This window comes from Halichoerus grypus, chromosome 3, assembly GCF_964656455.1.
Source record: "Halichoerus grypus chromosome 3, mHalGry1.hap1.1, whole genome shotgun sequence".
In the NCBI taxonomy this organism is placed as follows: Eukaryota; Metazoa; Chordata; class Mammalia; order Carnivora; family Phocidae; genus Halichoerus; species Halichoerus grypus.
Window position 1 is genome coordinate 77,011,756 of NC_135714.1, and position 13,041 is coordinate 77,024,796.

The following is a 13,041-nucleotide window of genomic DNA, read 5'->3' on the forward strand; positions in this document are numbered from 1 at the left end:
AGACTTAAGTAAACATTTCAGACTTACAAGGATTTACTTTCTTTACTGTTTCTTTAAAATAGCATTTCCCAGAGGGTTTTTTCCCTAACTCCAGTCTTGAGAAAGGTTTCCTAAATAAGTAAGTATTCTAAATAGATTAGTATGCCATGCGACAAAGGGGTATGGACAACAATCTGCAGTATTTTTTTCTTTAGGCATTTAAAGGCTCTGAGAAGCTCTGTGGCTAACATGCTTATATAACTTAAGTTTTCCAGATATCTTTGGTAACAGAACCTCTTTTTTGTTTTGTGTTTTTGAAAAGTAGCTTTCCGTGAAACATACTTTGAGAAATAGTCTTACTTACTGTAAAAAGTAGTACATGTATGTTTCATAAAACAGAAAACAAAAGAGAAAAAAACAAGTATCATTCATAGAGAGCCTTTACTAAAATGTTAGTCTGTTTCCATCTGCTTTTTCCATGCACTGACCATACTGGGTATGCTATTTTACATCTTCCTTTTTTCATTTAATACATGTTATCATGCATTTCGGGATTCTTTCAAAGAATGGTTTTAATCATTGCATGTTTCATCTTGTGTTTTTATTGCAATTAACCATTTCCTCATTGTTGTGTATTTAATCTGTTGTTTCCAGTTTTTCACTATTATAAGTTACACAGTAGGGAATGAATATTTTTATACATAAAGCCCTTTCCATATTTCAGGTTGTTTCCTTATGATAGATTCCCAGAAATTGATTATTATGTCAAAGGGCACGAGCTTTCTTCAAGGCTTTTTATAAATAAATGCCAAATTATTTTTCAAGAGAGCTGTATTAATGTGTAGTTTTTCCAACAACGTCTATTCTCACAAACATTTTGTATTAGCATTTTAAAAAATCTCTACACACTTGAGAACAAAAGTTGGTCTATATCTTAGTTTGTTATTTTGTAATAATTAGTAAAGTTTGATTTTTTTAAAGCTGGTACTAATGCTGTTCATTAATTTTGCAGATTTCATTTGTCATGTATTTTAATTTCTCAAAGCACAGTAATTTTAGTGTCATAAGAGTATGTAATTATACTTATACACTTAAGTAAAAAATACACTTAAATATAAGATAAATACACTTACATACTGATCTTTTAAAATGTAACTAATGTGTGTTATAGGTACATATACTGTGTGTTAAAAATGTTCTTCCAAATATTTTTAATGTGGACAGTTTGACCTCTCTTTACTCCAAAAAGCAAAACCATACTCTAAAATGAGGGCCATTTTAGGGGCGCCTGGGTGGCGTAGTTGGTTGAAGGTCTGCCTTCGGCTTGGGTCATGATCCTAGGGTCCTGGGATTGAGCCTTGTTTAGGGCTCCTTGCTCAACGGGGAGCCTGCTTCTCCTTCTTCCACTCCCCCTGCTTGTACTGTCTCTCTGTCTGTCAAATAAACAAATAAATGAAATCTTAAAAAAGAAATGTCAGTTAAATTTTAAAAAATTAAAAAAAAAATAAAATGAGGGCCATTTTAAATAGAAGGGTTAAAAAAACTATATGGCTTAAAGTATGAGCTCCTATAAATATTCACAGGTCAGATGAATACCTGCATGTCGTGTGATGAAGTAACTTTAAGGAAATCTAAATCTAAATAACCACTCATTTGGTGGTTATTTAAATATTTAAACCCAAGGAACTAATTTTTATTGCACCTAGTGCCAACTACTTTATTTGACATTTCATTATAAGTAAGTCTGTCTTTTCCCAACAAAATGATGTTTGTGTTTTTAATGTGTAATGGACTCAATTCTGGGATTTTGAGGGTGTGTTATCCATTTTTTTTTTTTTTCTCTGACTGCTTGTCTTAGTTCAGGTAGTTGCACTTGTGAGACTTTATCAGAAGGTAAGCAGGGCACATAGATTCAAGTTTCAGATTTTAAGTTCTTTTGTGAATTCAAGATTTCAAGCAGTACAGTATTTTTGTTGAACTTCCAATACATAAAGTATTTTAGAACTATTATTATTCTGTGCTTTCTCAACAAAATTAAGAGGTTGGATTCCAAAATTAAGTAAACTAACCATTCGGAGGTTCTTGTTATTGTTGCTAACATTGGTTAAGAACTAACACCTGGGAAAAACTAAGGGGTTTGTTTTCATAGACCTAGGATATATGCATTTTATTCTGTTTGGAAACTTGGTGACTGTTAAACATCAAGTTCTTTTTTATAGACTGTTTTTATGTTGCTAGAAGAGTTCCATGCACCTTTAAGTGTCCAGATGAAAAAGGAAACCATCCTATTATGGCAAACTTCCAATAATGTCTTGGGTGGTTTTAATGAGTAGATCCTTTGTGATTACATCTCATTGTGAAATTTCAATGAAAGGAAGATTCCACTGTTCTGTACTTGAACTTGTTTCCTTTGCTTATTATAATAACCCTATAAGCTAAAAGAGAAATTTTCTTTTTGAGAGTACACATGGAAAGTTATGCAACTTCACAGAGTATAATTCTATATTGTAGTAACTGAATGTTAGCATCCATTGTGGCCTCTCATTAGGTTAACCAATTATTCAGTCAGTGCTTGTCCTAACTAACCAAATTAGTTGTTACTGGAAAATTCAGTTGCTGCTAAAAATGTTGATCGGAGTTCATTATTAGGTTATACTTATAGAGATCAAATATCCTATGCTAGCTTCTTCCGTTGGTGATCTGTTATCTCTGTTAAGTAAAACAATCTCATGGTTTGTAGCTTAAATTGTTATCACTTATTTACATACTGTGGTTACATTTCTTGAATTTTGCACTTGATGTCTTATCTGCAGCCTGTATTATAAGAGGAGTCACATTGCTTCTGGCATTATTAAACATAATGTACCTTAATACTGGGTAAATAGCCTTTAGCTTTCCCAATCATTTAGTTACTAGACTGCAGCTAGTATATTGTAATATATAAGAACTGCCAGCCAGCTGTATCCTATGTAATTTACTTACTCTAAACTTTGAAATACCTCATCTGAAAAATGGGCCTAAGGATAGTTGCTACTTTGGTTATTTGTCATGATTATATGTGATAGTTGCTCCAAATCAATTATTGTTACTATTAGTCCATGCTAACCAAATTGTTACTGTTAGTCCATGCTAACCTAATAAAAAAGCATATATCGGAAATAATTTGAATTTGGAAATATGTTCTATGCATGGAGTTTTGCCCTTCTTTCCTTGTTCTCTCCTTTCCACACTCATTACTGATGACTTACTACATGCCAGGCACAGTGCTGGTATAGAGACACAAATGGGATATGGTCATTTCCTTCACTGAAATTACAGCCTAATGGAAGAACTTACCGTTTAGTTTTAGCATAACAAATATATTACCTTGCACAAGCACTTAAGAATATAAATACAAAATAAATACTTATTTGGTGACTCAGTTCAACCAGAATTTATTCATTATCTTCAGAGAGACCCAATATCCTGTGGTCGTGTTCTCAGATGTTAGGAGAAAAGGCAGATACTTATTAGAGATAGAGGTTCAGAGTGGATATTTCAGGAACCACGCAAGGATGAGAAGGTCTGTTTATTATACTTTTCAGTTTTGGGTGGGGAATAACCTTAATTGAAAGCTTAAACACAGGTGCATTAGGAAACACAATTGGTGTTTGTCTTTCCTCATTTGAGTGTGTAGATAACTAATGAATACCCAGTGTGTAAGGGTATAGGTACCTGCAGCATTTGAGTTACATGAGTTAATTAATTAGTAGAGACAAATAGTCAAGACTATGATATGAAACTATAAATTCTGATTATTTAATATATTAAGGTGTATACTAATAAAAATTCTATTAATAAGATGTTTGCAAAAATTTATGTGTTTTTTTTTTACTTTTTCTTTTTTTTTTTTTTCCCTTCAGGGCATCTGCTACACCCAAGCCTGAGCCAGTTCCCGTGCAGAAGGTGTGTTTCTCATCTGGTATTACTAGGTACCACTTGATAGTCCCTCCTGAATCCCTGTCATTTCCATTCCTTGTCTTAGGCCATACTGACAATTTATAGTTTCAATACAATTTTCCTTACAGTTCTTTTCCTTTAAAGATTGTGGGGGGTGAGGGATGGAAATCAACACATACATAATTAACATCTGTAATTATACCAATATTATTAAAACATGATTTCTAATGCCATATATTATCTTATTTCCATATTTCTTACATTCACATTCACTTTTAATTTGCCTATCTTTATTCACATGTTTTAAGGAGAAAGGTGGTTACTGAAAATGAGTATCACAAGTCTTTGATAACATTTTATTAGTAATATTAATAGGTTTTTAATTACATTTTCAGAGTATTCTGGATTAGGTTATTGGCAAGTACCTTTTTTCTGTCATATATATCCTCAAATTGTCCCAAACCATTTTTCATAATACAGCTGGTTTATACTTTGGGGGATTTTCTCCTTAATTTTATTTGTGCCTTTCCATTGAATTACTTATACTGATTTGCTGAGACATTTAGTTACTTCCCTCCCCCTCAATTAGCTTTTATTATTTCTACAAGGTTAATTTAGATTACTTATTTTTTTTCTTAAAATTAAATATAATAGGGCTACCTTTGTAGGTTTTTAAAAGAATTTGTTTTCTTTTGGGATGGTAGGGTGAATAGGAATTTATTCTTGAATGTCATAGAAGCTTGACCTTTTGTTTTGTTTTGTTTTTAAACTTCACACTTTCTTTGGGATAGGGTTTGCAAACACAAACTATGTTAATTTTAGGAGGAATTGATCTTTCTTAGTAGTTAATTTTTCTTTGATAAATGGCAATAAAGAAACATCTAAGATAATTTTTTTTCCTCATGTAACTTTTTATTTTGGAAGAGGGAAAGAATTTTTATTCCATCTCCAAATAATATCTCAAAACATTCCAGAGAGAGAAACAGGTGGATTGTTGAGATTTTTCTTTTAAGCAATATCTTCATTCAAAGTAATTCATTAGAATGTGCACATTTCTGAGTTAGATGAGAAAATGATCTTTTCCTTCTGTTTAAATTTTTTTTTAAATAGGAGACTTAGAAATATGCGTTTTTTTCTGCATGAATCAAATAATTGTACTCTGGAGAATAATTAAACATGTTTGAAAGATGAAATTATAATCAGGACTGGATATTTTAAAATAAATGTTTGGTTAGCACAATTTTGTTTATTGTGGGGTATTTAAAATTTTTTCCTTTTGGAAAATTAAAGTGTCTGTTGACACTTATGATGGCATTTAGGCATTTTGATAGTTTTCCTACTCTAGTTCCTAAATATTTTGAAACTTCTTTCATTTTTATAAAAAAATACACTCATCGTGTGCATCTGTGTTATGCATGTTGGGATCAGTTGGCATGTGTGTTATGCTCATTGTTTTTACCTAGAAACAAGTAAGGTTTGGGCTGCTAACATGATTGTGTTTCTCTTTTTGAAAACTAGCTATGTGTTTTTTTCAGTGAATCTATTTTGCATGTATTTGGTGTGTTTTTGTGTATGTTTATTTTTATTTTACATAGGGAGAACCTAAAGAAGTAGTTAAACCTGTGCCCATTACATCTCCTGCTGTGTCCAAAGTCACTTCCACAACCAACATGGCCTACAATAAGGCACCACGACCCTTTGGTTCTGTGTCTTCACCAAAAGTCACATCCATCCCATCACCATCGTCCGCCTTCACCCCAGCCCATGCGAACACTTCATCACATGCTTCCCCTCCACCCGTGGCTGCTGTCACTCCTCCCTCATTTGCTGCATCTGGACCGCATGCTAATGCCAGTCTTAGTGCTGACCAGCATTCGTCTGCACTGAGCGCTGGTAAACCTGCAGTTAATGTCCCACGGCAGCCCACAGTCACCAGCCTGTGTTCCGAGACTGCTCAGGAGCTAGCAGAGGGGCAGAGAAGAGGATCCCAGGGGGACATTAAACAGCAAAATGGGTAGGTCGCCAAGGGTGCTTTCTGCTCTTATCAAAACTCTTCTTTCAGGCAATTTCCAGGAGATAATTTACACCCCCCCCCCCCCATCAGCAGTTCTTCAATTTGAAGGAAAGGAGATGAAGTTTTATTTGCTTCATTAACATGTAGCTTTATAGTATATACATATAGCACTTTCTGCAAGGCAATTATAGGTTAATCAAAACCCAAGTAATGCATTTTGACATGTTATGAACCACGTAACATACTACTCTGTAACTCTTTTCAAGTCCTGGCATAACATGGAGCAGCTGGTACTTACAATGCAAGGCCGACCTTGAGTCTTTCTTTCTCATTTTTTCCATCCTTTTATTAGTCACCAAAAGTTTAAACGGAGTGGTTACAGTTGTGTCAACTTATGTATCTCACCCTAAGGAGAGGAAATGAAGAGCTTGTAAGAAGCTTTTTTTCTAGGAAGTAGTCTAAAGACAGAAAACAAATTTAGTTTTGACTCATGTCTTCGTAAGATGCATTAGCTTAGGTCAGATAGCCAGCAACATTCTTTTCAGATAAGCTTAAGCTAGAATTTAGTCTGTAAAAGCAAACAGTAATGACAGAACAATAGCATCAGAGGATGCCTCACAAACATCAGAAGCAGATTAGAGAATGTTTTCATTGTAAAGGTTTTTTTAAAATGAATGGATTTACAGAAGTGGACACTAACTATATAATGTCAGTGGAAGTTTCTGAAAATCTGTTCCCTATGATTTTTTTCCTTTGAGGCATTTAAAAACATTGGTTGAAGTGCATTTTCAGCAGCTTCCATTTATAGATGGTCATCTTATTCTTTTTGGAATTCCGTGACTATACTTGAAGCCAGAGTCGTTTTTGTAAAATCATTTTGATCAGATTTATTGTGGCAAAAATGTACTTTAAAAGGGAAACAAAGGGAAATCATCTGCATGCATGATGGTTTTTACCAATGCCAGTTCCCAGGAAAATGTAATTAAAATAATTTCGTGCATAGGTCCTTTCTGAGATAATCCCTTCCGAATGTTAATTCACGTAATGAAGGAGCTGTGCTTTCTGTAGCACCGCTGCCATGGCAACCGTGGGGCTTTGAAAAGAAGGTGGCAGGGCTCCAGGCTGCAGCTGAGAGAAAGAGCAGGAGGTCTGGAAGACCAGCTACTGCTCGGAACATACTGTTTTTGTGGTTGTGGGTGGCTTTTTAAAGTTTTGACGTATATATTGAGGAAAATTAGTGTCCTTCAAAGAACGCTATTTCTTCTTTTATTTGAGGAAGAGAAATAGTATATAGTGTTGAGGTGTGATTGGTTGTATTTTTTTGTATGTCTATTTTAAGACAATAGAATTTAGAGTGATCAAAGGAGATATTCTGAGAAGATGCTGCCTGTCAAATTGTTGGCCCTGTAGAAAACTAAAAGCAGAAGTTTACTATGTTTATTAAGTTCCAGTTTCAGTGTAAAAAGGTCCACTGGAAGAAGTGTCTGAACAAAAATATTTCTCCTTACTAACATTTCTTGAAATTTTATAAAATAGTCTTCTTCTTTTTTTTTTTTTAAGGAAAAAAAATCTACTGACTCATATAAGATACTCTTAATGTACAGTAAAATAGTCTTTTTTTTTTTTTTTTTAAGGAAAAAAAATCTCCTGACTCATATAAGATACTCTTAATGTACAGGTAAAAATAAGTTGAGGTTATGGAAAAGTAATACATTTAAAACATGAAAATATGAATATGAAGCTTAAACTTTTGTTTTATAGGTACAACTTTGATGATTAAACTTAAAATGATTTAAAGCTTATTATTTTCAAACTGAAACCGTAGGCAGTGGTGTGGTAATAAGGCCTCAATGGTGCCTTTTTAATCAGTGGACCTGTGATTATTGAGCACGTGGCTGTGGCTAGCACTGTGCAAGACTTCAGGGGAAGGGCGGTTATTACATGTTTTACATCATTAACAAGCAAAGTACTGCTTCACATTAGCAAACTGGGTATATTTAAAAATAGGTTGATTTCAAATGTTGTCCAGATGTTAGGACAATGAAAACTTGATTAGTCTGAAAACAAAGTGTGGTGTCTAAGACAAATTTGCAGTTGACATTTCTCTTACTACATTTAGATTAGAGAAATCAAAAATAAATCACCCTCTTTACTAGTTAGTGATCTGTCATTTTGAAGAATAGGTGTTTTGTGGTATTGATGAAAGCATTTCCTTCATCAGGTATCAAACTTTTTCTGAAATCATTGTCAGACTATTTACTAATTATGTGATTAGTACATTTTTCATATTTTTATAATGTTACAAAAGATCTGCAACAAAACTTTTTCGAAGTTGAGAGTTGTGACTTTTTATTAATTAATTTTTATTTTAAAAATAATATATGCCAGTAACCAAAAATTTAAGAGTTCAGAAGGGTATAAAGCTAAATTCTTAAGTTGTCTTTTTCCTCAAAGCAGAAAGATTATTAGTCTTTAAGTGATTTAAAGTAACTGACCACTTTGCCAATTTGGTAGGTGTCTCACCCAAATTTATATGAGATTAATTAACATAAGACACAAATAAGTGTTTATTCATTATGCATTACTACTGAGAAATTGTTATTCATCGTTAAGTATGAAATCTATATGTTGATAGTTTTAGAAGATTTCTTAATAATGCTATGTAAGTGTTCTTGTTCCTTCTTATAAATAATAATGAACAAGGCACTTTAAGAAATTTTTAATCTTTCTTCTACATATAGAAATTACTGGTCTTGACTTGCTGTTTTCCTTACTCCTCTCCCTCTTTACTCTACTTAGAACAAAATGAGACTTTATATTCCAAACTGGAAGGAAAGCTATTTTGCATCAAGTAGTTTTAAGTTTAATTTACCTTTTCCCTTTCCGTATGCCCTTGCATTATAATGTGCCACTGCTTTCAAGAGGTAAGTCCTTCATGTATCCTTTATTAATTTCAATTTTGTTGGCTGCAATTTCTTCTAACAGTTCCAATATGTTATTTTGAAGACCCTGGCCTTGGAAGATACAAAATATGATATGATAGTAATATTTTAAAATGCTTTTCTCTTTACAGAAAACACAAGTGACAAAGTTAGTATCCACATTACTGGAGAGGAAATATGGTGATTTATATATGAGTAAACAGCATGAATGTGTCTGATTTTTGCAAAATTAACATTTTGCAAAACAGCTGTCATTTAAAAAAAACATTTAGTGTTTTCAATAAGTTTGGTTTGCATTGCTATGTTGTAGTGAATTGCTCTATGGTAATAAATAATAGTATTTAACTTTTGCCATAAAATGTATGTGGGGTTTGCTCTGTAGTGGTTTATAAGACGTAATGCTTGGGGGAATGTAATTTGTGTCAGTTGAGACTATTTAGAAGACAAAGAGAAAGATACAAGAGAAAGCATAAACATATGTACCACTAGCAAAAAACATATAAAACTGAATTGTTTTCCAAATTCATATCACAAACCAGTGTTTCCCAGGTTAAAGTCTCTTAAGAACCTTTTTGATTTTTTCAACAATGTTGCTGGAAGTTTTAGACCTCTACATGTACAGTTGTGTGTCACTGGATGATAGAAAGTTTATATATACCTTTGAAATTAATTAAGAGAGATAGTTACTGACTTATTAAATGTCATAGGTAGTTGGCACAGACATTCGGAATCACTGTGGAATACCTTTAAAACCTCGCTATTGTAACTGTTGGTCTTGATGGTACACTGGCTGGTGTTTAATAGCCTTAAAAATAGATAAAAATCACATTAGATAATTTTGTGTTATGATTAGTGTGAGCATATGCTGAAATTTATCATCAAAATGTAGATTAGAATTAGAAATATATAATATTTAACTCTTTTAGGCATATCAGAGAATTAACGATCAGATTATTAGAACAACTTTATTCCAGTGTGGCTGTAGTCCCACTAATTGAATAGTTCCATGTTCCATACACATGGGAATATAGCATACTAGTGTACTAGTGAAACAGTTCAGCCCTAATGTATTACTTAAATTCTTATACACAAAGAATTTGACTAGTTACTAGATTCCATAACAAACAATTTTCTTCGTAAAGGGGAAAAATTGGGCCTTGGAAAAATAAATATAAGCATGGAGGTTAAATATGTATATTTTTAAATTCAGGATTCAGATTCATTAATTTATTAGGTATTACTGTCCATTGTGCTAGGTGCTTCTGGATGCATTATGTGATTTAATTCTCATTTGAACTTTGAACACTGAGAGGTTACTTAATTTTTTCAGGTCATGCATCTTGTAAGTGATTAAGACTAAAGCTTAGGTTTTTTGAAGCCAGTTTGACATGCTTTCCTCTGCATCACCTGACTGTGACCCTGGCTTATTTCTGTTACATTGAACTAGTATTTGTTTTTAAATGGGTTGAGTCAGTGTGAATGAATAATGTGCATAAAGTACAGTTGGGTTTGATAGTACTTTTTTTTTTTTTTTTATATCAGTTAGGAGATCTATCCTAACAACAAATCTTTGTTTGTATGGTTTTCAGAGTGACTTTAAATATATTAAACAAAAGCCCTTACAAGAAGTCTGAAAGAAAAAGAAATCGTAATCCATTTCAGTGTTCAGGCGAGAGAGGCTTCTGTAGATTGCACCTTGTCCAGGGCACAGGGCAAGTGGGCAGCATAGCCAGGGGTTGTGAAGCCAGGTCTTCTCATGGGCACATTGGCACAAATGCCATTGCAGTGTATGATGGGCCGTTCCGCTTGGGTGCATTTTCTGAAATGCTTGGAGATATTTGTTCGATATATACAAATCGGCATCTTTAGGTTGAAACCAATCAAGTCTCCACTTGTTGCCACTCTCTACACCATATAATGTTTCCCTCCCAACTTCACGGTAATATAAAACTTCTCCCCTAAACTTAAAAACGTTTAAATATGTATCTAGAATTCTGTTCAGGGGAGGTTATTTTGAAAGCTATTTCCCTGCTATTTAAAATAGCAACGCAGAGGAAGGTGTGCTTTGCATTGTGGCTAGAGCAGAGTACCTATCAGTAAATATTAAGATCAACTTAGTCCTGCATCCCACCCCCATACAGTGAAACTCAGCCCTCTGTAGAGTTTATGAAACTGACTTTGGTATATATGTAGGAAAAACAGCTACACTGAGCAGTCTTAGTACTAAAACCGGTAGGCAGTTTTTGTCACTACATTCATAATGAATTGCTAGTTACTCTGACTAAACTTCATTTCAGGATTGATTCAATAGTGTGTTGACAAACTATGTAGAGTTTATATTTCAATCTTCTCTATCCGTAATGGTATATATTTGTTTTTAATGATTGTACAGTTAATAGGCTGTGTGAATGAATTATGTTTTGAGATTTTCCTTTTTCAGATGTTATTAATATAGTTCCTTTACTATATCATATCAGACATGCCATTTTGGGTAATAATTAGGTCACTAATAATACAAAAGCATGAGTTCCTACAAATCAGTTCTAAACTTACTGGGATTTGCCTGTGAATAAGAGCAGTAATGACAGAGGAGAGTATGAAAATTAAGTGATAGCCTATTATTTATGATCCAGTATGTTTCCTATATTTTCCATTATAATCACATTTTTAAAAAATAAGAGAAAAATCAAATAGCATGTTATTTCTTTATAATATTTGTTTCAGAATAATTTTTTGGGCTTTTTAGGTTTTTATCTTAGTCCCAGTTAACATACAGTTTTAGGTGTACGATATAGTGATTTTTTGGTGGGGGTTAAGTTTTTAATGATTCAGGATAATTTTTGTGAGAAGATTACATTTGCTATTAATATATACTTCACATATTATGTGAGTGAAAGACTTTCTCCTATTCTCTGATTTTAAGTGATTCTAAAATGTTCTGTTTCTACATATTACATCCAGTAATTATTTTATTCTCTGCCTTTTGTTAGGAACATAATAGGAATTTGGATTCATGCTAAAATGAATTAAATCAACCTAGAGATATTTTTAAATAGTGGATCTTTCTCTGTTAACAGTATAACAGAATTTTGACTAACATTTGTTCATTTTTGTTTGTCTGTGTTTACATGTTTATTTTGAAGCATGATGTTTTGTGTAATATCTTCATGTAAATTCATTGTTTTGAATTTCATTATTTCATTTTTTATTTTCTTCTTTTTCCTTTCCCTTTTCTTTCTTCCCCCCCCCTTTTTTTTTGCCTCATATTTGTCCATTTTCCATTATCCTGGGAACATCAATGTCTACTCTATTACATATTTTTTGTGTGTATTATTCCTCCTTCAGTAACCCTGGCACCGTGTAAGTACCTAATCAGTGTTTCCTTTTGTAATTTTCATTATTGTCTCTCTTTAACTTTCCATCTTACTTTCAATTCAATACCACCAGCAAACTTTGTGAGTGTCTTCTCCATGCTAGAATTTTCAGATTTGTTAAGGAGCCTAAGAAACATGTTGTTCATACTAAAGAACTTCATATAAATCAGTGGGTGTGTTTTCCACTTCGGCAGTGGAAAAAATTAGTAAGCTGAACCTTCAGGGAGATAGATAAGTATTGTAGACCGTGTATACTGGAGTTAGAGACATAGTTTGGGCCTCTCTTGTTTAGTATTTTTTTAAAAGTTTGAATAAAGTTGCTAATTGTGATATCTATATTTTGAAATAAATTATTTGCTTTTGATAGTTAAATTTATGTTCTAGCTCAAAAATATTTTTAAAAATGAAATCATTGAGATGACGCTCTTCTTTTATCATAGTCATCAGAGCTTAGAGTGTCAAAGCCAGAAAAGCTAAGTAAATGTTTAGAAACTTCATATTCCTTAACACAAGGCCTTAAGCTGTGGTGAATATCAGAGAGTCTAACGTGTACCATGCTTTTTGCAAGTATGTCATGGCTAAAATGTATTCTTAAGTTGTGTCATTTTATTATTCTTATTGTACTTATTCTTAGCTTGACACCACTGTTTTGTATTTTTACAGACCAAACCTTTTGTAGGAAATAACATAATCTTATAGTTGAAATTGGCACCATTTAAGAGTAAACTACATTCACTAATTATAGAGAAATTTAAACTTTAATTTTAGTAGCTAAATAGGAAGTTTTTCGAGT

General features: G+C 32.9%; 1 protein-coding gene across 11 annotated transcripts in view; it reads left to right on the plus strand.

Annotated features, from left to right (window-relative positions):
- Positions 1–13,041, plus strand: part of PDLIM5 (PDZ and LIM domain 5) — a 204,701-nt gene that overhangs the window by 111,694 nt on the left and 79,966 nt on the right. For 6 of the 11 annotated variants that reach the window (XM_078068975.1, XM_078068977.1, XM_078068979.1 and 3 more), the window contains exons 4-5: positions 3,882–3,924; positions 5,514–5,932. In XM_078068975.1, coding sequence (XP_077925101.1) covers positions 3,882–3,924; positions 5,514–5,932 — 462 coding nt within the window. The remainder of the gene's footprint in view (positions 1–3,881; positions 3,925–5,513; positions 5,933–13,041) is intronic. The other 5 variants (XM_036091933.2, XM_078068978.1, XM_036091915.2 and 2 more) reach the window with 1 other exon arrangement.